At 58.3% G+C, this 21,598-nt stretch overlaps 2 protein-coding genes across 3 annotated transcripts in view; one reads left to right on the top strand and one right to left on the bottom strand.

Annotated features, from left to right (window-relative positions):
* Positions 1-1,018: 1,018 nt before the first annotated feature.
* Positions 1,019-12,309, top strand: BAP1 (BRCA1 associated deubiquitinase 1). Of its 2 annotated transcripts, none has more exons than XM_038185946.2 (17): positions 1,019-1,173; positions 2,584-2,613; positions 2,715-2,769; positions 3,052-3,184; positions 3,525-3,644; positions 3,851-3,912; positions 3,990-4,132; positions 4,629-4,707; positions 5,805-5,928; positions 6,254-6,371; positions 6,800-6,987; positions 7,691-7,824; positions 8,597-9,069; positions 9,164-9,270; positions 10,039-10,131; positions 10,582-10,654; positions 10,829-12,309. In XM_038185946.2, exons 1-17 carry the CDS (start codon positions 1,137-1,139, stop codon positions 10,960-10,962), a joined length of 2,103 nt encoding a protein of 700 aa, XP_038041874.1. In that variant the 5' UTR covers positions 1,019-1,136; the 3' UTR covers positions 10,963-12,309. The 2 variants fall into 2 exon arrangements, with proteins under 2 accessions (XP_038041874.1, XP_038041873.1); XM_038185945.2 differs by having other exon boundaries at positions 9,164-9,324.
* DNAH1 (dynein axonemal heavy chain 1) overlaps positions 12,176-21,598 on the bottom strand; it is a 75,375-nt gene continuing 65,952 nt past the window's right edge. Inside the window, exons 61-78 of the mRNA XM_072044364.1 lie at positions 21,376-21,525; positions 20,832-20,992; positions 20,507-20,732; positions 20,227-20,422; positions 19,643-19,794; positions 19,036-19,236; positions 18,489-18,629; positions 17,860-18,018; positions 17,281-17,412; positions 16,639-16,809; positions 16,040-16,219; positions 15,776-15,952; positions 14,852-15,022; positions 14,551-14,681; positions 14,064-14,208; positions 13,619-13,825; positions 12,981-13,215; positions 12,176-12,707 (exon numbers count right to left, since the gene is read on the bottom strand). Coding sequence (XP_071900465.1) covers positions 12,586-12,707; positions 12,981-13,215; positions 13,619-13,825; positions 14,064-14,208; positions 14,551-14,681; positions 14,852-15,022; positions 15,776-15,952; positions 16,040-16,219; positions 16,639-16,809; positions 17,281-17,412; positions 17,860-18,018; positions 18,489-18,629; positions 19,036-19,236; positions 19,643-19,794; positions 20,227-20,422; positions 20,507-20,732; positions 20,832-20,992; positions 21,376-21,525 — 3,057 coding nt within the window. The 3' untranslated portion in view covers positions 12,176-12,585. The remainder of the gene's footprint in view (positions 12,708-12,980; positions 13,216-13,618; positions 13,826-14,063; positions 14,209-14,550; positions 14,682-14,851; positions 15,023-15,775; positions 15,953-16,039; positions 16,220-16,638; positions 16,810-17,280; positions 17,413-17,859; positions 18,019-18,488; positions 18,630-19,035; positions 19,237-19,642; positions 19,795-20,226; positions 20,423-20,506; positions 20,733-20,831; positions 20,993-21,375; positions 21,526-21,598) is intronic.

Below are 21,598 nucleotides of genomic sequence, written 5' to 3'. Positions count from 1 at the left end.
GTGGGGCTGGGCTGTGGGACTCAGACCTGTGTGGGGCTGAACTGTGGGGCTGAGCCATGTGTGGGGCTGAGCTGTGGGACTCGAACCTGTGCGGGGCTGAACTGTGGGGCTGAACTGTGGGACTTGGACCTCTGTGAGGCTGGGCTGTGAGACTCAGAGCTGAATGGGGCTGAAATGTGGGACTCAGACCTGCGTGTGCTTGAGCTGTGGGACTCACACCTGTGTGGGGCTGAACTGTGGGACTCAGACCTGTGGAACTCAGACCTGTGTGGGGCTGAGCCACCAGTGGGACTCAAACCTACATGGGGCTGAGCTGTGGGACTGAACTGTGGGATTCAGACCTGTATGGGGCCGAGCCCTGCATTGAGCTGAGCTGTGGGACTCAGACGTGTGTGGGGCTGAGCCACCTATGGGACTCAGACCTGCGTGGGGCTGAACTGTGGGGCTGAGCCGTGTGTGGGGCTGAGCTGTGGGACTCAGACCTGTGTGGGGCTTAACTGTGGGACCCAGATCTGTGTGGGGCTGAGCTGTGAGACTCAGAAGTGCATGGGGCTGAACTGTAGGACTCAGACCTGTATGGGGCCGAGCTTTGGGACTCAGACCTGTGTGGGGCTGAACTGTGGGACTGAACTGTGGGACTCAGACCTGCATGGGGTTGAGTTGTGGGGCTGAGCCACCTAAGTGGTTGAGCTGTGGGACTCAGACCTGTGGAACTCAGACTTTAGTGGGGCTTAGTTGTGGGACCGAGCTGTGGAACTCAAGACCTGTGTGGGGCTGAACTGTGGGGCTGAGTGGTGTGTGGGGCTGAACTGTGGCACTCAGACCTGTGAGGCTGGGCTGTGGGACTCAGACTTGTGTGGGGCTGAACTGTGGGGCCGAGCCCCGTGTGGGGCTGATCCCCCCTCATGGGGCCGCCCCTCAGCCTGTGCCCCCCCCCCCCCCTCAGGGGCCTTTCTGTGGCGCCGCCTCCCGCGCCCGGCGCTGGCGGCGCGGTGACGTCACGCGGCGCGCGGTGCTGACGTAAGGGGCCGGGGGAAGGAGGAGGAGGAGGAGGAGCGGGGGGGGGCCCGGAGCGGGGCCGGGAGGCGGCGGCGGGGCCGGACGGGACATGGCGGCACGGGCCGGGCCGCGGGAAGATGAATAAGGGCTGGCTGGAGCTCGAGAGCGACCCCGGTGAGGGAACGGGGGGGGGCTCTGAGGAGGGTGGGGGCCGTGAGGGGGGGAGTGGGCCTATGGCGGGAGGGCCTGTGAGGGGGTGTGAGGGGGTGGGGGGGCTATGGGGGGGCTGTGAGGGGTTGGGGTGGTTGTGAGGGGGGTTTGGGGGAGTTGGGAGGGGTGTGGGGGCTGGGAGGGGCTATGGGGGGTCTGTGAGGGGTGGGGAGCCTGTGAGGGTGGGGATTGAGGGAGTGTGGGGGGGCTGTGAGGGGGCTGTGGGGGGGAGATGGGGTGTGGGGTCAGTTTGGGGTTTTGAGGGCCATGAGGGGAGTGTGGGGGGGCTGTGGGGGCTATGAGGGGTTGGGGGACTATGGGGAGGGCTATGGGGGGGTTGAGAGGGGTGGGGAGCCTGTGGGGGGGGGTTGAGGGGGTGTGGGGGGGCTGTGAGGGGTAGGGGTACTGTTTGGGGTTTTGGGGGCCGTGAGGGGAGTGTTGGGGGGCTGGGAGGGGTTGGGGGGGCTATGGGGAGGGCTATGGGAGGGGGGGCTGTGAGGAGGGGGGGGTTGAGGGGGTGTTTGGGGGGTGGGGGGGGCTGTGGGGGGGTGTGAGAGGTGTGGGGTCTGTTTGGGGTTTTGGGGGCTGTGAGGGGAGTGTGGGGGGCTGTGGGGGCTGGGAGGGATTGGGGGGGATATGGGGAGGCTGGGAGGGGTGGGAAGCCTGTGGGGAGGGTTGAGGGGGTGTGTGGGGGCTGTGTGGGGGCTGTGAGTGTTGGCGGTGCTGTTTGGGGTTTTGGGGGCTGTAAGGGGAGTGTTAAGGGGCTGTGGGGATTGAGGGGGTGTGGGGGGGCTGTGAGGGGTATATGGGGGGGCTGTGGGGGGGGTTGTTTGGGGTTTTGGGGACTGTGAGGGGGGTGTATGTGGGGAGGGGGTTGTTTTGGGGGGGTGCTGTGGGGGTGGAAGCACCTCCAGGCCTCAATCGGCTCGGGGGGAGGCCGTGGGGTGGGGGAGGCACAACAGAGCTGAGGGGGGGGAGGGAGGTGGGAGGCAGGGCCTGAGTGCTGTCAGGATGCCCCGGGGGGGGCTCCGAGCCTGGGGGGGCTCTGCGGGGTGCAGCTGGGGTGTGCCACGGTGTGGGATGTCGCTGGAGCTCCTCGGTGCTCCGCACAACTGCCCCAAATAGAGGAGTGGGTGACTTGTGTGAGTTGGGGGGGGCCTCCTGCTGCTGGAGGTCCCTCGCCTTGTCCCCGTGTCACCTGCCAGCCCCTCTGGTGGGGGATGTGGACCCCAGGAGAAAGAGGAAGAAGCTGATGAATCTTTTGGCTCCTCTTTGCTGCACCAGGGCTTGGGGCCACGCGTGTCCTCCCTGGGCTGGTGGTGGCCCCCTCTGCGCTCTGGCCAGAAGTAACCTTTGGGTTTTGTCCCTTTCCAGGTCTCTTCACGCTCCTGGTCGAAGATTTTGGTGAGTCTGAGGTGGCCTCCTGGGAAGCTGGTTTCATGCTTGATGCTACCTCTCGCCCTTTCTTGGTAGCCTCGGTACCAGCTTCTGCCCTTTGTTTGCAGGGGTCAAGGGGGTGCAGGTCGAGGAGATTTACGATCTGCAGAGCAAGTGCCAGGGGTAAGTCACGGGCTCGAAAGCGGGGTTTTGTTGAGCAAAATGCATCTGGGAGCCTGAGAGCTCCTCGCCAGGCACTGGGAAGGGCGCACACAAGGCCATGGGTCCCAGAGGTCAGCGTTGGGGTGGGCGAGCTCCTCGTGTGGTAACCCGGCTGGCACCGCAGGCTGCGAGGGCAGATGGGCCCCAGGCACAAAAATGCACAGAGCAAGACCTGGTGTGGGGCAGCCCCAGAGCTGTGTGCGCTCTGCCCAGCGCGCTGCAGCCTGTGACTCCTCTCCACAGCCCCGTGTACGGCTTCATCTTCCTCTTCAAGTGGATCGAGGAGCGCCGCTCGCGCCGCAAGGTCTCGACCCTGGTGGATGAGACGTCGGTGATCGACGATGACATCGTCAATAACATGTTCTTTGCTCACCAGGTGGGCTGGGGGCACCTTGGGGAGATCTCCCCTGGGTGGTGAGGCAAAAGGAGCTGCGGATGGGGAAGGAGATCTCCTTCCCGGGGGTCTCTGCCCTGAGCCACAGCTTGGAGGGACCCAGGGGAGGGCTGAGAGCCTGACTGGGGCCCGTGCTGCCAGCAGGTGCCCACGGGGGCACGTTGGGGCCTGCTGGAGGAAGCCGATCTCCTCTGCCCCTCTGAGAGAGCAGCTGTACCTCAGGTCGCTGTTCCACGAGCAGTTTTTGGGTTACTGGTGACAGGGGGGTCGTCAAACAGTTGCACTGTTCCTGCTGCTAACTGGTCCTTGTGTCGCCCCCCAGCTGATCCCCAATTCCTGCGCCACCCACGCCCTGCTGAGCGTCCTCTTGAACTGCAACAATGTGGACCTGGGCCCCACGCTGAGTCGCATGAAGGATTTCACCAAAGGATTCAGCCCTGAGGTAGGGGCAGAGGTGTGCAGGGCTGTGCAGTGCTGTGGCCCTCTCCTGCTCCCCTCAGGACCCTGCTGTGGTCAGCTGGCTTCTCCGCAGCCCTTCCTGGCTGCCTGAGCGTTGCGAATTTGATCTGTGATCAAATGCACTCCTGCCTTCACACCTAGCATTTTCTTACCATTTCTCTGTTGTTTCCCTCTCCTGCTCTTCTGCAGAGCAAAGGCTATGCCATCGGCAACGCCCCCGAGCTGGCCAAGGCCCACAACAGCCATGCCAGGTGAGCCAGGATGCCTCTCGCAGCGTGGTTCTGCCGGAGCGGGCTCCCCGCTCACCTCCTGCCTCTCGCCCTCGCAGACCGGAGCCGCGGCACCTGCCGGAGAAGCAGAACGGCATCAGCGCTGTGCGAACCATGGAGGCTTTTCACTTCGTCAGCTACGTCCCCATCAAGGGGCGGCTGTTTGAGCTGGACGGGCTGAAGGTCTATCCCATCGACCACGGTAAGAACCTGCCCGCCACCGCTCGTTGACACAGTTGGAGGGACAGCCTGGTTTGCCCACGTTGTGTTGTCTTTCATTGTTAGTGAGCTTTAGCTGGGCTTCGTGGAGAATCATTCCAGCGGCTCCCAGATTCGTCCTGAGTTTTGACAGCTCCTTTTGGAGCCTCTGCATTGGAGCCTTTGTGTAGAAAGCAATTATTTCTAGATGCATCATGTTGCTTTTTTCCAGCTGTGCTGCTTTCCTCCACAGTTGCTGAGGGCTGTGAGGTCCCTCTGCAGCTCGGCGATGTGGCATCACGAGCAGAACCTGTCCCCTCCTCACTGCTCCCTGTGCCAAATAACTGCTGCGTGCTGAGGCCTGAGGTCCCCAGCAGTACTGCTTGGGTTGCTCCTCTCACAATCTGGCTGCTCCGTTCTGTCTTTCAGACACGTGCTTATCCCTGCTAGGGCTTTGTTTCTGTTTCTGTGCTCCTAATTCTGGCTCTGCCTTTCTCCAGGGCCGTGGGCTGACGACGAAGAATGGACAGACAAAGCCAGGAGGGTGATCATGGAGCGCATCGGCCTGGCCACTGCAGGGTAATGTCCCAGCCCTGCTGCGGGCTCTGGGTCATCTCCTCTGCCCCTGGGTCATTTCTGCCGGGCTCTGATGAGTTGTGGGGGTGAGAACATTGCTTGGGAGGGGTGTGGGTGTGCTGCCTGGTCCCTTTCTTTGCCCCTGCCCTGGAGCATGCGGAGGAGCTGTGCTCGGTGCGGTGCAGTCCCTGCGAAGCCCCGTGTGGCCACGTCGGGTCCCGGTTTGCTGAAGGGAGAGAGAATGGGGCTGCTGGTCCTGGGCCGGGCCTCCTGGTGCGGGCAGAAGTCTGAACGCTGCTGCCTGCAGTGTGGGGAGGAAACACGAGGAATTAGGGATCTGTGCGCAGCTGCGGGACTGCGGTCCTGTTGGGTTCATGGAGGTGGATCGTGAGCCAGCTGAGAGCTCGAGGGATAGGATTAGAGAGGGGATGGGTACGGGTGGCATCGCAGCGGGTGTCAGCTGTGGGCTGCCCAACCAGGAAGACGAGTGGGTGAGGCCTTCCACAGACAGCTGGAAGTAGCCTCGTGTTCCCCATGGGGGACTTCAGCCCTCCTGGTGTCTGCTGGAGGGCAGGTGCTGATCTGGGCAGCTGGGAGAGGAATTTGGGGACTGGAGGAAAGCAAATGTCACTTCTGCCTTCAAGAAGGTCAGAGGGAGAGCCCAGGGAACTGCAGGCCAGTCAGCCTTACCTGGACCCCTGGAACTGTGATGTGACAGCTCGTCCTGGAAACCATTTCCAGCCACGTGAATGACAGGAAGGTGATCAGAGGTAGTCAGCGTGAAGCACACCGAGGGGCAGTGGTGCCTGGCCTACCAGGCATCCTCCTGGGGATGAGGTGACTGGCTTGTGGATGAGGGAAGAGACGTGGATATTCTCTGCCTTGATTTCAGCGAGGCTTTTGATCTGTCTCCCGGGAGATTCCTGTAGAGAAGCAGCAGCGTTATGGTGTCAGATGAGCAGGCAGCGAGGTGTTTTGAAGCCTGGCTGAACAGCCAGGTTCAGAGGGTGGTGGTCAGAGGCACGGCCTCGTTGGAGGCCCGGAGCTAGCGGAGTGCCGCAGGGGTCGGTCAGCGTGAGGTCTGCTCTGACTCCCCGCAGGGAGCCGTACCACGACATCCGTTTCAACCTGATGGCAGTGGTGCCCGATCGGAGGATGAAGTACGAGTCCAAGCTTCACATCCTGAAGATGAACCGCCAGACCGTGCTGGAGGCCTTGCAGCAGGTAGGAGAGCCCGGGTCCCGAGGGAGTACAGGGTTCAGATGGTAACAGGCTCTGCTCTCAGGGGATCTCGCTGTGCTGTAGGGACCCTGCATGGTTCTTTTTTGTTTGTTTTTTCCTCTTTGTGAGACCTCCTCTGGGAAGAGGAGATACCCTTGTTGCTGCTCACCTGGGAGGTTGTCCATAAAGCTGGTGGTTGTTGTGTGCGTGGGTGCTCAGAGGTTGGCTTGCCCTCGCAAATTCTCCCTCGGTGATGCCCTAGGGGGAGCGGTGTGCTTTGGGTTGCCCTGCTCCAGTGCTCACTTCTGCTCCATCATTTGCCTTCAAGCTTATCCGAGTCACTCAGCCTGAGCTGATCCAGACCCAGAAGTCTCAGGAATCTCAGTCTACCGAAGAGACAAAGCCAGCCAGCAGCAAGACTGTGGCTCCAGAGAGCACCCATCCAGGTAGGTCCCCATGCCAGGGGTGTTTCAAGCCAGCGTGGCCCGCTCTGAAGCGAGCACATCCTGGCATAGGCTGGTGATGGTGTCTGGCTGACCTGGAGCTTGAGAAACTTCTATGGTTGGCTTCGTTTTTCTTTTCCTCTGACCCCAGCTCCATGTGCAGTGTGCTGGGATGTGGCTGACCAGGCCTGCTGTAGATACCAGAGTGCCTGGGAGGAGTGTTGGAGGGAAACGGAGCTTGAAAAGGGCGAGGACTTAAGTTTGGGGACACTTGTGATGGCTGAAAGTGGGATGGGAAGTGGCTGTGATGCTCTGCTTGTGCTCTGGTGGAGCGTACGAGCTCTTCTGTTACGTGGGGCAGGAGAGGGGTGGCAGAGGGCGCTGAGTAGCCAGCAGTGGAAGTGAGAGGCTGCGCGGTGCCTGTGTTGCAGACAGCACTGATGAGCACACGAGCCAGGGGCACCCCGTGGCCACACAGAGCCCACCCACCCGCTCCAAGCCAGTGGTGAAGACGTCAGCAAGCACCATCAACGGGGCGCCTCCGGCAAACCCCAACCCCATCATGCAGAGGTTGCCGGCCTTCCTGGATAATCACAACTACGCCAAGTCGCCCATGCAGGTGGGTTGGAGCTCCAGGCTCCTCTCAGGGGTGCTGCTGGCCTTCTGCTCCGAGTCTCCCGCCTCCAGGTGGTTGTTGCTGAGCAGGTCTCGGCCCTTTCCCTGCCTCCCCGTGCGCCTGCCCTCGTGCTGCTCAGGCTGGAAGGACAGAGGGGTAAAAAAATGACCCGACAGAAGAGGTTGGCTCTAACGTGGGTCGCTCGGTTGGTGTGAATCACTGCATTGTGGGGGAACATTGATGTTGGAGTGAAGGGGGCTGGGCAGGGACAGTTTGCTCATGCAGACTTCATGCTCAAGTGCAGAGGAAAAAGCTTCCCATGGGAACCACATCCAGGAGCTGCTGTTGGAGGACTGGGGAAGATCTGGGTTGAGGGCTGTGGGGTGGCAAAGGACAGAGCCCAGCTCCCTTTTTTGCTGCTGACCTGGGTATACTCAAGCCAGTAATGCTTAAATGGACCCAAACTGTGAGCTTGGGTGTCTCCTGGCTGCTGACACTCTGCATCCAGGTCCTGGTCTGCACCGAGCTTGATCCAGAAGTACCACGGACAAGCTCACAGCCAGAGCAGTTGCACGAGAGGCAGCTGTTCCTCAGGGGCACAGGGAGCAGTGATTTCCAGCTGAGCAAGTGTACACAGGAGTTCTGTCCACGAGGTTCTTCCTCCTCACCCAGCAGTCGGCAGGCTGTCAGCGGTGGTGTTTTGCAGGAGGAGGAAGACCTGGCGGCAGGAGTGGGTCGCAGCCGGGTCCCAGTCCGACAGCACCAGCAGTACTCAGATGATGAGGATGACTACGATGATGATGAGGAAGAGGAAGTTCGTAACACCAACTCAGCCATCAGGTAACGGCTCGAGCTGAGGCAGAGGACAGAGGGAGGCTTAGCTGTGTGCCTGGCTCTGAGGGGTGCTGACCTTCGCAGAATTGCTTGCAGTGACTTCCAGATCTCTTTCCTGAGGATGATTAGCTGTGTTACAGTCTGTGACTGCAACGTGTGTGCAATCTGGACTGTTTTTTAATTTGCCTGGCATTTTACTGTTCACTCCTTGGATTTTGTGAAACCCTTCTGGTGCTCTTCATAATCAACTCTGAATTTGGGCTGCCCTGAGTAACTGTGTATCTGGGACTTCTCTGCTTCCCCCCTTCTCCAAACATTCCTGAACAAAATGAATGGGCCAGCACTGGGGGGGGCTCCTTCGTAGCCTGCCCAGCTTTGCTTTTCTTTCTCCTAGGGCTTTTCTGGTTGCTGTGTGGGTAGTGGAGCTCAATATGGGGAAGGTCACCTCATAGCTGATAAATTACCGGGCTTTTTGGGCAGAGGGTGTCAGCTGCACATCAGGGTGCTTGGTGGTTGAGGAAATGTGGTGTGCTGTGCTTGGGGGGCTTCATTTTTACACCACTCTGTAGGGGTACCTGCAGCTAGCAGCTTGGTGGGGTGGGCTGCTGCCAGAGATGCTGGTGGCAACGAGAGCAACCTAGAAACGTTCCAGGCCTTGCTTCATCCTAGCACACGGCCTCAGGTGCTGAGTGTGGGGCTGGCAGTGCCCGTGCTGCTGCAGCTGGGCCCCCCAGCTCCTTCCCCCCGCCTTCACCTTCCCTTCTGCATCCCTGGGCAGGTACAAAAGGAAAGGGCAAGTAAAGCAAGAGCACGCAGCAGGGGCTGCGGACGGCCAGCTCTCTGTCCTCCAGCCGAACACCATCAACGTCCTGGCTGAGAAGCTGAAAGAGTCGCAGAAGGACCTCTCCATCCCCCTGTCCATCAAGACGAGCAGCAGCGGAGCTGCTGTGGCGGTTGTCACTCACTCCCAGCCCTCTCCCACCCCCAGCAACGAGAGCACCGACACTGCCTCCGAGATCGGCAGCGCCTTCAACTCCCCGCTGCGCTCTCCCATCCGCTCGGCCAACCCCACCCGCCCCTCCAGCCCCGTCACCTCCCACATCTCCAAGGTCCTTTTCGGCGAGGAGGACGGGCTGCTGCGCATCGACTGCATGCGCTACAACCGGGCCGTCAGGGACCTGGGGCCCATCATCAGCTCCGGGCTGCTGCACCTCACAGAGGATGGCGTCTTTTGCCCGCTGGCTGTTGCAGGTAGGTGCCCGCAGTCCCTTGGGGGGGTGGTGCCCCGTGGTGATGGGGCTGCGTCCTTTTGCTGTGGCTCCTAACGCTTCTCTCCTGTGCGCAGATGGGGGGAAAAGCTCCCCCTTGTCCATCAAACCCGGTGAAGAGGCCCAGGTTGCCATCAAACTGGAGGAGAAGGAGGGCAGTGAGGCCGGTGACAGCAAAGAGAAGGTGGGACTTGGCAGGACCAGTGATCACCCTGGGGGGGAAAAGTATTCTCCCAAGGTGAGTTTTGTGCTGCGACGGCCCTAGGAACACGGAGCCCCCTGTACTCGCCCAGAGACGCAGCAGCACCGGCAGTGACCGAACCACATGTGCACGGTGTCCCGCTTGCGTGCCACCACCGCTGTGCCTTGAGGCACAGGGCAGTGCAGGTTTTGTGCCTCGTATCCTCTTGGGACACCCGTGTTGGCAGCGGGTAGAGCTGCTGCTTCCTGCGGTTGGGATGTTCTCCGTGCTCTACTTTGGGACCCTGCTGAGACCCTGCCCAGGTCCCTTGGCAGCCCAGCTCCCAGCCTGTCCTAACTTTATTGCCTGTCTCTGCCCCCTAGCCAGCAACAAGACCAGGCTTGGGCAGCACGAGCACACGGAGGTCTCCCTGCAGGATAGCTGCCTGGAAACGTCTTCTGTTTTACTCAGAAGGGAAATCCTCAAGCTGTGTTAGTGAAAAGAACCAGGGCTGGGCTCAGGCAGAATATGCCTGTGAACAACAGCTCACCTGTGGCTAGCCTTAGCACCAGCTGATTGATTATCCTCACTCAGATGTTCCCTATACTGAAATGCTACTTTATTTTTTTTCCCCTCTCTGGCAAGTGTTTTTTTGTTTTGATGAATCCTAGCACAGCGAGGAACACCCCCAGCTCACCCCTGCAGCTCTAGGGCTGTGTGCTGGCAGGCACGGGACCGTCTGCTCATGTTTGCTCTGCTTGGTCCTGTCAGGAGCTGCTGGCACTGCTGAAGTGTGTGGAGGCAGAGATTGCAAACTACGAGGCCTGCCTGAAGGAAGAGGTGGAGAAGAGGAAGAAATTCAAGGTGTGTTTGTTGCTGGATCATTTATGTTGCCGATTTAGATCCCTGATTGCTTCCATCTGTGGTCAAGCTTATGTCAAAGTGGAGGGAGGGTGGTTCAGCTGAGAAGAGTGATGGGAACACCTGAGGTCTGTCCTGTTACCAAGCAGCCAGGTATGGGAGCGCTCCTCCTAGAGCAGATTGAGGCCCCTGGGCAGCCCAGGCTGGAGGAGGGTGGAGGAGCTGTGCAGCTGGGACACTGCTGAGCATCAGCACTGCTAGGAGGAAGGGCCTGGAGGCCTGGCAGGGTTCCTCCTGTGCCTTCTTGTGTGCTGGGCTGGGGGCTGAGACCCTTCCTGCTCTGTTCCCCTCAGCCTGGGGCTGGGCCAGGCACTACACCGGTTCTTGGCCTGTGAGCTCTCCTTTCTCCCTGCCCCATCTGTAGTTATGTATGAATCTGCATTCTATTTGTAGATTGATGACCAGAGGAGAACCCACAACTACGATGAGTTCATCTGTACCTTCATCTCCATGCTGGCGCAGGAAGGTGAGATGTGGAAACAAGGTGTGGGATTCAGGTTCAGCTGCGGGGAGCTCTGTGGGCTTGGGGTGAGAGAGGGAGGGCTGTGATTTGGTGTCAGTAATGCCAGCACCCTCTCCAGCGCGTGCTGGCCATCTGCAGCACTTTGTTACAGCAGCTGTGCTGCCTCTGTCCCTGCAGGCATGCTGGCCAGTCTTGTGGAGCAGAACATCTCCGTCCGCAGGCGGCAGGGAGTCAGCATCGGCCGTCTCCACAAGCAGAGGAAGCCCGACCGCCGGAAACGCTCCCGTCCGTACAAAGCCAAGCGTCAGTAGTAGCCTTGGGGTCAAGACTGTGAGGAACTGGCCCCTGGGGCTTTGGGCAGTGGCACTTGGATGTATCTTACCCTTTGCCCAAGGAAGAGGGACCCCAGTGAGAAGCCCTTGGCTGAGGTGGAGCCTCGGGACAAATGGAAATTGGGTTTTCCTCCGAGCCTGAGTTGTGAAAGGCAGAACTGCCTTGTCTCAAGGAGAGACCCTGCAGCACCAGGCGAGCCTGAGCTGCCCCCCTGGGCCATGGCCACGCGCAGACGCCCTGGGCCTGTGTCTCCGTGCCGTGGCTGAGGACTGTGGCAGGAGGGGCAGAGCCCACCTGGTAGTGGTGGGCCCGGTGTGGGGACACTGGTGCCACTGGTGTGAGGCTGTGCTGGCCGCAGCTGGCTGTGGCTTGTGTCCTGTGTGTGCAGGCCTTCAGCTCTGTGCTTCCCCAAGCCACTCACGGCTGTTTTCTGTTTGTCTCCCTCCCTTCACAAAATTTATGTTCTGGTTCTGAACCACACTTTGGCTCCTGGACGGAGCTGTTCTCCAGTACGGCTGGGCCTGCGTGAATGCAGCTCTGTGCTGCCCCGTTCCCTGAGCTGGCTGATGCTCCAGGGATGGCAGTGCCACCTCCCCACCCAGCCAGGCTCTCCTTTGGGCATTGCCCACTTGTCCCCAGCCCTGTGGGGGTGCTGGAGGGCCCTACTTCCACACCTGCTCTCCTAGGGACCAGCTCTGTGGCCCTGGCTGGTGCCTTTGGGTCACACAGGGTTGCTCCAGCCCTTGTCCCGGGTTGGCCTTGGTGCTGGGGTGGAAGCTGGATCTGGAGGTGCCTTGGTGCCCTTGATGAAGCCTTTCAGGGGGGGAAGAGGTGACAGTGTAATACCCAAGGCACAAAGGGAGCCTCATGGGCAGACAAACCGGGGGCAGCCCAAAACTGCTTCTCCTGCCCAAGCTCCTCACTGGTTGCCACCCAAGAGCTGGCTGGTGTGGGCAGTGCCCTGGTTCGTACTGCAGCACACTGGCACAGCCTTCCTACCAGCCCCATCAGCGCTCCTGCAAATGGTTTTCTCCCCCATCCTCAGCAGCCTGGCAGAAATCTCAGAAGCCAAAGGTTGGTGGTGCCTCTCCCCAGAGGTGAAGGCAGGAGGAGCTGAGCTGGGGACAAGGGGAACAGAGACAGGAGAGGACTGAATTTGCTGAACGGGAAAATTTGTACAGATCTTCACTGTGGAATGAAACTGTCTTTTTTTTTTATTTGTTGAAGATTTGTTGAAGGAAAGCAAAATCCTTCTTCTTGCTGTGTCTGATACCAAGTACTGTACATAATGGATCTGAAGGAATAAAGCTATCCTGTAACAGCCATCCAAGGGACAGGGGTGGGAGGGAAGGGTGAGCCACCTGTAAGCACTGGAGCTGGGTCCATTGCTGTATTTTTGACAAACTGGCAGCTCTTCTGGGGTGCTAAAAACTTGGAGCAAGTGTGGGGGCTGCAGCAACAACAAGTGAATGTGATTGCTGGTGGAGCTGAGCTTTACAGTTACAGTGAAGGGTGTGAGGAGCAGCTCAGGAGGAGGGGCAGGGGTTGGTACCTGTCAGTGCCTGCCCCTGGTGCTTCCCCTGCCAGCGCAGGTTCCCCAGCTAGAAGTCCAGGGAGCAGATCAAGGCTGTGCCCCGTTTGATCCAGTGCTGCTGGGGCTTGTCCGTAGGGAGCTCCACAGCGATCACGTAGTTGGTGGAGTGGCCTGTGGTCGATAGCGTTCCTGGATGGGGGGAAGCAAAGGAGGGAGGGTGGTACCGCAGCCCGGCTGCCTGGGCAGCTGCAGCAGTCCCCTACAAGTGACCCCATGTCCCATCCCAGAGTATTTTAGGGTGAGGGCTCCACTCCACAACCAGAGCAGGCACAATCCCGTTTTTCCTTGCTCCAATACCAGTGCACAGCAGGAGGCAGAAGAGCTCTGCAGCCTCTCCTGGGCTGTCTGTCCTAGCTAGCTCTATGGGCTCTGTTTTCAGAGGCCTGTCTTCAGGGCACCTACCTGCACGAGTGAGCGTCTTGTAAATGGGGCACAGGTAGATGCCAGTGGCTGGAGGCTTGCGGCTGGGGACAGGAAGCAGCCAGATGACTGCCATCTCGGTGTAAAGCTCCTTGGGCCGGGACTCTGCCAACTGAAAGGCAGAGGGGTCCCAGCGGGCGCCTTCGAGGAACAAGCCGTGGATGTAGCAGCCCTCGGCAGGAGGGTGAGCGAGCTCGCTTGCTGACTCCTTCATCACCTGTGGAGGAGAGCAGGCCCAGGGCTGTGAGCGAGGCACAGCTGTGGAGGCTCAGCCTCCCAGGACCTCCCCCAAAACCCTTTACGCTGCTCTTGGCTAAGTCACTGCTACCAAAACCTGCCCCAGCTCTTGGAGGTGCTGGCTGGGTTTTCCAGCAGCCTGAGGAAAAGCCTGGAGAGAGAAATGTGAGCAGGTCTGGAGAGAGGGAGAGTTGCTGGTTGCCTCGTGACGGTGCCTGGTGGTGCTGGTGTACGTATCTGAGCACATCTCCGATGCTGGGCTCCCCATGCAGCAATTGGCTCCACGTTTGAGCAGGCTGGGGCTAGAACTAGGCCTGCGTGCTGCTTTGTTCCATCAGCAAATTCCCAAGCAATCCAGCAAGAAATCTGGCTGAGTCACTCACCTGGAAGCTAAATGAGATCGTGTCGATGGAGATAACAGACTTCCTGGCGAAGTTCTGCAGTGTCCCCGTGAGGAAAGCCTGGGGGAAGAAGAACCCGCTGATCCAGAAGACGGAGGGGATCCCGTCGTTGATCCATTTCTTCAGGAATTCAATCCGCTGCACCAAGTCGTTCACCCAGGATGCCAAGGGCTTCAGCGAGGGGTAGGCCTGTGGGGGACCAACAGGGGAAGGTGGTGAATTCATACAAGGATACCCTAAACCTCGTGCCTGAGTTGCTGACAGCTGTCCAGAGCCCAGGGATTCATCCAGCCTAAGGCTGAGAACCTCCTGCATGAGGCAGGAGACATCTGCAAGCCCCAGGGGCTTTGTGTAGTGTGAGACAGCCCAGCCCAGCTGTGGTATTTGTCCAGCTTCCCCGGGCAGCTGGGCTGGCTGGGAGGTGTACCTTGGTGTTCCACATTGCAGGGACGGCGTTGTTGTACAAGCTGTCGGCCATCAGCTCCAGCTGAGAAGACATCACAACCAGGCCCTTGAGAGCTTTCAGCAAATCCTTCAGTGTCTGAGCAATCACCTCCAGGAGGCTGTTGTACCTACAGAGAAAAAGCTGATGTTTCTGCGGAGGGATCAGAGTGACCTGGTACAGGGCTTGCAAAACCCCATGTAACCTTCATCTTCCATCCTCTTGGATGGGGCCCTTGTAACTGCCCCCTTCCCCGAGCCCTGGATTGCTGCCAGAAGCAGACGGAGCCACTGATCAGCCCCTACACAACAGGGAGCAGCTGGAGGCACTGTCTAGGACAGCAAAGTCATGACCATTGCTGCCACTGCCCTGCCACCAATGAAGTCCCTTGGGGAAGGGGGCAGGGGTGGAAGCAGGGGCACGCACATCCCAGCAGATTTCTGGCCCAGGACAGGACCCCACAAGGGGTTACCTGATCACCTCCTGCACCAGCACCGTGTTCATGGACTCCTCATAGAGCAGCGGGTATTTGCGGATCACCTCCTGCAAGTCCATGAGGGCAGGCAGCTTTGCCAGGATGTCCCTTGAGGTCTCCTCCACGAGCTGGAAAGCAAGCAGAGAGCAGGTTAGCATCCTGCTGGCTGCAGCCGCTGGGAAAAGAGAGGACCACGACCCCGATGGCAGTGCCATCAGCTGGGAGGCAGCGTGGTGCTGGTGTTGCTCCTGCTGAGAGCTGGTGTTCCTGCATGCACAGATGTGAAGGGGGCACCCACCTCCTCCCTGCTGCGGCCGCCCAGCGTCAACATCTTGGGTTGCAGCTGCATTATGGCCCCCAGCAGGGCAAAGGTCTCCTTCTGAGCAAAGGTGATGTTGGCGTTCTCATGTAACCCGAAGAGCTCCGGGCTGTCGTTGAGCGGCAGGCTTCTGATGTACTGCAGGTACCCCTGGAGAAGAAGCCACAAGGGCTGTGAGACAGACAGCAGGTCTGGGAGCCCCAGATCTGTGGGCACCCTTTAGGGCTTCCATGGGTCTAGCCAGAAAGAAAGAACTACAACCAGGGCTGCTTGATGAGCTAAACCCAGCAGACCACAAACCTGCAGGTACAGGTGGAAGCTATTCCTTGTTTTAGGGCTTGAGATTCTGACTTTTACACAGCTCCTTGTCTCCTGTTCAGCCAGGAAATGTAACTCCCAGCTTTGACGCAGGGGCAGTGGCTGACGCAGAAGGGGACGCTGAGGGGGTGGCAGCTCCTTGGAGCCAGCTGTAGTGGCTGAACGGAAGCTATAGCCCTAGTTTATGGTTTGACCGGGGAATTAAATCACACTTGTGTCAAAACAAATGTATTCTACAAGAGTGGGCAGCTTGGCAGTGAGCCTCCTGTAGTGACCTCTGCACAAAGCTCTTCAGGCACTTTAGGTATGTGACATCAAAGTGGTTCAGAGCAGAACTGCCTTCAGATGGGGAATTCTGGCAATAGCTACAACTTCCTCCTGTGCACATGGACAAGATTTTCTTCCTGTTGCTTAAATCAGATGCAGCTTCCCGGAAACCGCTGATGATCCCCAGTTTCTTACAAACTTAAATTCCCCAGGGAAATGGAAAAGCTGTGGGTTTCAGGGAAAAGTACAGCCCCATTGTACTACGCTGACATCCCCGCCCAGATTTATGAAGCCGTGCACCGTTACACACGTACTTACATTGAGGTCTGAGGCAGTACTGATCTGTTTGTAGATCCCAGATTCAGAATAAGCAAACTCCGGAATGAGAACCTCAGGCTTGTAGAAATCTTCCAAAATATTCATGATGCAACGTCTGTCCCAGTCATCAGTCACGCGGCCTCCGTAGTTGATCTCCCCAGCCGTGTACTTCAGTACCTGTGAGGGACCCCACAACAGCTTTCTGTCCCGTGCACGCTTTGTGAGCTTACCCTCTGCCCAGGAGGGGCCGGCTCACACCCCCACCTTGTACGGGATATCTGTGTATTCATTCAGGAACATCTCTAGTTGGCTGATGCAGATGCGGAGGTCTCCGTCTGTGAACTCGTAGGGGATGTTGAACCCCAGAGGGCCAAACTTCCTCCTCTCCAGCATGTTCCCGTGGAAGAAGCAGAGTGACAGCAACAAGGATTTAAACTCTGTGATCTGTGGGAAGAGAAGCAGGGAGAAGAGGTGCTCAGCTTGGGAGGTGTTGGATGAGGTAAGCTCCTGCTGGGACCTAGTGGCAGGGAAAAAATGACATGCACCAACTCAGCATGGAGCCCGCAGAGGCAGAAACCTCAGACAAGCTGCTGCACTAAGGAAGGTCGTGAGCCTGCTCCCTTGCTTCAAGAAGTTCACAAGTGTCTTCACCAGGCCTCCACAATGCTGCTGCTTCTGTTTCTCACATTGAAACTTCTAATTGGTTCCTCACAGAGTAGGTGTAGGCTTACGAGAGCTTCCACCAGCCCTTTTCTGTCGTGTGAGGGCTCTAGGAGAGAAGATCTGTACCCAAAGACAAGGCTGGGGGAGCACGTGCATAGGAGCAGGCACAGACTGGGGAGCAGAACCTGGGCCTTCCTTACCTTGGAGCAGGAAGTCAAGAAGTCATCGCTGAAACTGCTGTATGACTTGAGCAGGTTGGCCTTGACCCCGCGGGGGGGCTCAATGGTCACCTTGGAGCTGTTCTGGAGGATGGACACAGGGAAGTGGTTGCTTGGCAGACTGGTGAGCCAGAGGCGGAAATCCTGCTGCACCTAGGGGGTCAGGAGGCAGTGAGTGCTCCCTGCACCGATGCCCTGGTTTGTTGGGGAACTTGTGGGTGGGCTGGAACTAGGTCTGGGCTCCTCCTGGTGCTCCAGTTTCCCTCTCAGAGGGGAAGCTGCTTGGTAAAACAGCTCAGTGCAAGCCTCTGGTTGCTGGAAGCCCAAGGCTGTGCGTGACACCAAAGGGCCCAAAGACTGGAAGCCTCAGCAAATGGCTACAGCAGTGGCAAAGCTGCAGTCCTCTGGGAGAGGGGAGATGCAAATATCATGTTCCCCTGCTCCAGTGGCCACCAGGTGAGGTGGTTTCCTTCGGTTCGCAGAGCAGGAGGAACAGGGCTGCCTGCAAAGCAATGCAGCTGGAGGAGGAGATCCCAGGGGAGCACAGAAACCTGCCTGCTGGGCAGCAGAACTGTTGTGTGGGGTGGGAACAAAGGTTTTCCTCAGCCAGGGGGTGGGTGTTACCTGGTTGGGGTTAATGCCTTCGATGAGTCTCTCCAGTGAAGGCATCCAGCTGGGGGCCAGGTGGCAATTCTGGAAGAAGACCCATTTGCCCTGCTCCATGGCACTGTGCATCATGGCTTCAGCACGGGGGCCCTGAGGAGGCAGATGAGAGGAGATCAGACCCCAGTCCACCAGGCTGCATCCTGCTGAGCTGGACAGGGACAATGCCGCTGGGTGGCAGGACCCCTTTCCAGATTGATAGCCTGGCTTTGTCCCTGGGGCTCAACTGAACCACCACCATCTGCTGAGGGTGCAGCAAGGGCCCTTCAAACCTCACCAAGTCTGTGGGCTGTGGGGTGGGAGGGTGTAATGGAAGAATTCGAGATGGCTTCAGGAAGTTGGAGGGCTCTATCAGGGGAATAGCTGCAGCCCTCCCTGATGAAATGGCTCCTCCAGCTAGCAGAATATTGGACAGTGAGGGCCCTAGGGCAGGAGGATGCTGTCACTGTCCTGCAAGGGCATTTGGCCTCCCCAGAGCCAGGTGAGATCACAGGAGTGCCAGCAGGACAGTCCTGCCCTGGCTCAGCACCAGCAGCTTACCTGGCCTTGGCCCAGGGAAATGGCAGAGAGCTTTTTGGAGAACTCCATCTCTTCAGCAAACTTGTAAAGGTCGGCAGCTGGGTCAGTGCCTGGGGACAGCACAAACACGAGCGGGGTGGTGGCGCTGGACTCCTTGAACACGACGGAGAGGTCAGTGGTCTGCAACACAGACAGCTCGTTGTAGAGGAGGGGCTGTAGTGGCAGCGTGCACCGTGGCTGCGCTGTGGCACCACGCACAGCACCGCCTCCCCCAGCTCCTCTCTGCGTCCCCAGAGTGGTGCTGGGGGCTGAGACCAGAAGCACAATCAATAAGGACCTGGTACAGCTCTCCTTTGGCAGGGTTACAGGCAGGGCAGTGACTAATTTCCCATTTGCTGTTTAAACTCTTGTACACCTGCACTAACTGCTCTCTCCCGGTGCAGTTTAACTTGTGGATAAGAAGTAGGATATCCTTCCTCTGAGACAGAAGTATTCTCCAGCTACGTGGACTCTGTCAGTGCAGCCCTAACTCTATGTCAGAGGCACGAGCAGCTTCACTGCAGCTGGGAAATGCTGACGGCCCCTTTGCAGCCAGCTTGAGGCCTCCTGCTCTCCTCCTGGCCCCAACATTGCTTCCTTCTGGCTGGTACCTGCGGCTCAATGAAGGTTTGATCCAGGTTCAGTGCCACAAAGTCCTGCATGGCATTGGTGATCTTATCTCCCCGCAGACACCGCAGAACCAGCAGCTTCTGAAAGGCATCAAGCCCAGTATCCCACTTCTGGGGCAGGGGCTCTCTGCAAAGCAATTAGATGTATTTTTTGGGGGGGATGCGTCAGATCCTGCAGCTCCTCAAGAAGCACCCAAGCTACCTGCAAGAAGCCATGGGGTTTTATGAGGATCAAGGGCCAGCCAGCCAGTTGGCTGAGGTTGTTGTCCATTGCTTTGAAACCATCAGTGGGCAAACCAGAGCCACAGCTGCTTCTGGGCTCTGCCGTGGGCAAGCAACAGGGCCAGAAACCCAAACCCCAGCCAGGCCTGCACAGGCAAGCTCTACCCTTCAGGAGACAAGACAATGCCTTGTCTTCTCCCTTGTGTGGCACTATGAGTGGAGCTGGCTGGATCAGCTCCTCGTGCTCTCCCAGGGATACCATTACATGCCAGGTGCAGTACAGCAAGATCAACAAAGCACGGGATACTTGCCTGTGAGGCTCAGGGCTGTCAAAAATGGCCCTGAACGCTTCAAGGTTAGCTGCGAAGTCATCTGCAAAGCCAGAGAAGTTCTTCAGGTTGCTCAAGGCCAGGATGTCTCCCCACGCTCGCTCAGACAGCCAGTCTGGAGCTGGGTTCTCCCGCATCTCCTTTACGGCTCCCCCTGACAGCAGGTACCGCCACTCCTCCTGCGAACAGGTCGGGGATTGCAGCTTATTCCAGCTGCCTCTCCAGCCAGGGGAGTGTGTGGAGGCATAAATGAACACCAGAGGGTCTGGTGAGATCAGTATTGCCATTCAGTTGCTGTTAGCTTTCCTCTGTGGTGCTGCAGCCTCAAATCCCTGCCTGCTCCTGAACTCACTAACTTTAGCAGCAGACTGGCAGAAGCTGCAGTGATTCAGGCTAGGCAGCCTGCATATAGGCACAGGGAAAGGTTTGAGCTCTTAAATGAACAGAAAAGCCCTAAGTTTACCATGCCCAGCCCCAGGGAACAAGTGTTCTTTTCCATGCCAGCATGCTAAGCGAGGGAGCTGACCACCTGGGCTTGAACTGCCCCGCAGGGATCGTATTCAAGGACTGGGGGGACTTGCTCACCATATCGATCTGCCCCTCATTCATCAGGATCCGCGCAGAAAGCAGGAAGGCAAACATGAGCTTGTGCTTCTCAAAGAGGCTACGGCACACGTTGCTGTACAGACTGAAGGTGACGTAGTTGTTGATGTTTGTGATTCGCTCCTTCACGGTATCTGGAAAAAAGGCAGCAATCAGACAAGGGTGGTGGGTGAAGCAGAGGCTGCGCTGTCAGGGCAAGGGTGCTGCCAGTGCCTGGTCACAGGGACACAGCCGCTCTCTGCCTAGGAAGAAGAGATGTTGCCCTCAAGCACAGACTTAGCACAGAAACCCCAGGTGGATGAAGAGGTGCTTGCCTCTGCTCTTGCTCAGGAGAGAGCTGGCATGGATGAAATCGCTGCCCCAGCACCCAGAGAGAGTCACTGCACCATGACACCCCCTTGCCTAGCACGCAGGGCCAGGCAGGGGAGGGCTCCTGCAGCTTGACAGCAGCAGCCAGCACGTGCACATGAAGGCAGCTCCCTGAAAGTTTGCCTTTACTCTTTAGGGCCCTAGCTTCTAGGCCAGGAACACGGTGTGATGAAGGAGATGACGCTTCAGGCAGATACCTGCTCTCTTGGAGTTACTGATCCCCATGAGGAAGATGTTGAGGAACCACTCCAGTGAGTACTGGTACATGGGGTCCACGTTGGACAGGTCTGAGACACAGAAGTAGAGGATTTGTGTGCGGACAGCGACAGGCGCGTACTGCAAGCGTGTGGTGTTGATGTCCTGCTCTGTCTGCTCTGCCACCTTCACCTTGGCCTGAGGAACACAAGAGACATCGTGGTTTGTGCAGTGCTGGCAGAGGATGTGCAGCTGCAGGGGAAAAGCACCTCTATCTCCTACCTGGATCTCCCCTGCCTTGAGCTTGGATGCTTCCAGCACTTTGATGAGCTCCAAGTCGTCTACAGGGTTTCCTTCAGAAGTGCTGAGCCGATACAGGATCTGGTCTTCTATCTCCTTCAGCTCCTGATGCATCTCAGCATTGCTAAGAATCAGCTGGTTTCGAGCCTCTTCCAAGTCAGGCCGCTCCTCAGCCACCACTTGTCCCAGCAGCTGGTCTTCCAAGCCACTGCAACAAAAGCCACAGGGACGAGGGTAGGGACAACAAGCCCAAAGGCTTGAGGACAGTGAGGAATGAGGCCGAGCAGCTACTGGAGTAAGCACGTACCTGGGCGAGAGGGTGAAGTTGATGAGGGTGAGCTTCGTGGAAACTTCAGGACTGTAATGAGGGTTTGGCAGGTTGGTGGTGATGTAGAGCTTGAAATCCTCGTGGTAAGGGATCACCGTATCCCCCAGCTTCAGCACTGTGTTGCCTTGCTGTTTGTAGGTCTGTGTCAGAGAGACAAAGGCAGAAGGGCTGGGACACCTACCTCTTGTGAAGGCACCTCATCATGTCCTGGGCTCTGTGGTGAGGAGAGAGCCCGAAGAGATGGGCAGAGGAGCTCAAAGGTGCCTGGAAGACCTGAACACCTGAATTTATATTCCACATTTCATGGCCCTGACTGCCAGGCACAGACAAAATGCCTGCTGGCAGGAGACTGGGCTGTGAGGGAGGCTGCCAAGACATATGAGCACTGAAAAGGGAGCACTAAAGTGAAAGCTGCCTGCCCAGGGAGACCTGAAAACCCGCCGAGTCCCACTGCACCCAGGGTAGGAACCCCACTTCCAGCCTGGCCCCCACAGTCACCCCTCACCACAGCAAGATAAAGAACCTGTTTCAGCAAGACGGGCTCGAGGGCTGGATCCAGCTCCTCGCCGACGTTCTCCAGCAGGAAAGGCTTCCCAAAAGTAATGGCTTTTTCCAGACTGCAGAGAAAGTCCCGGTCACTCAGCTTGGCCACCTCCAGGCTGTTCACCTTCTCCTGAAAAGCAGCAGGAGCAGGCAGGGATGGAGAGGAGCATAGAGCTGTGCAGATGTTGATGATAAGGGCTCTG

This window comes from Anas platyrhynchos, chromosome 13, assembly GCF_047663525.1.
Source record: "Anas platyrhynchos isolate ZD024472 breed Pekin duck chromosome 13, IASCAAS_PekinDuck_T2T, whole genome shotgun sequence".
NCBI classification, from domain to species: Eukaryota; Metazoa; Chordata; class Aves; order Anseriformes; family Anatidae; genus Anas; species Anas platyrhynchos.
The sequence above is the reverse complement of the archived record's forward strand: the minus strand, read 5'-3'. Positions and strand labels throughout refer to the sequence as shown.

Excerpts from the sequence above, each read along its gene's own strand:
- BAP1 (XM_038185945.2), top strand. The coding sequence starts at position 1,137 with ATGAATAAGGGCTGGCTGGAGCTCGAGAGCGACCCCG. Across the intron at positions 3,185-3,524 it reads ACATGTTCTTTGCTCACCAG|CTGATCCCCAATTCCTGCGC; the intron begins GTGGGCTGGGGG and ends GTCGCCCCCCAG. Across the intron at positions 5,929-6,253 it reads TGCTGGAGGCCTTGCAGCAG|CTTATCCGAGTCACTCAGCC; the intron begins GTAGGAGAGCCC and ends TTTGCCTTCAAG.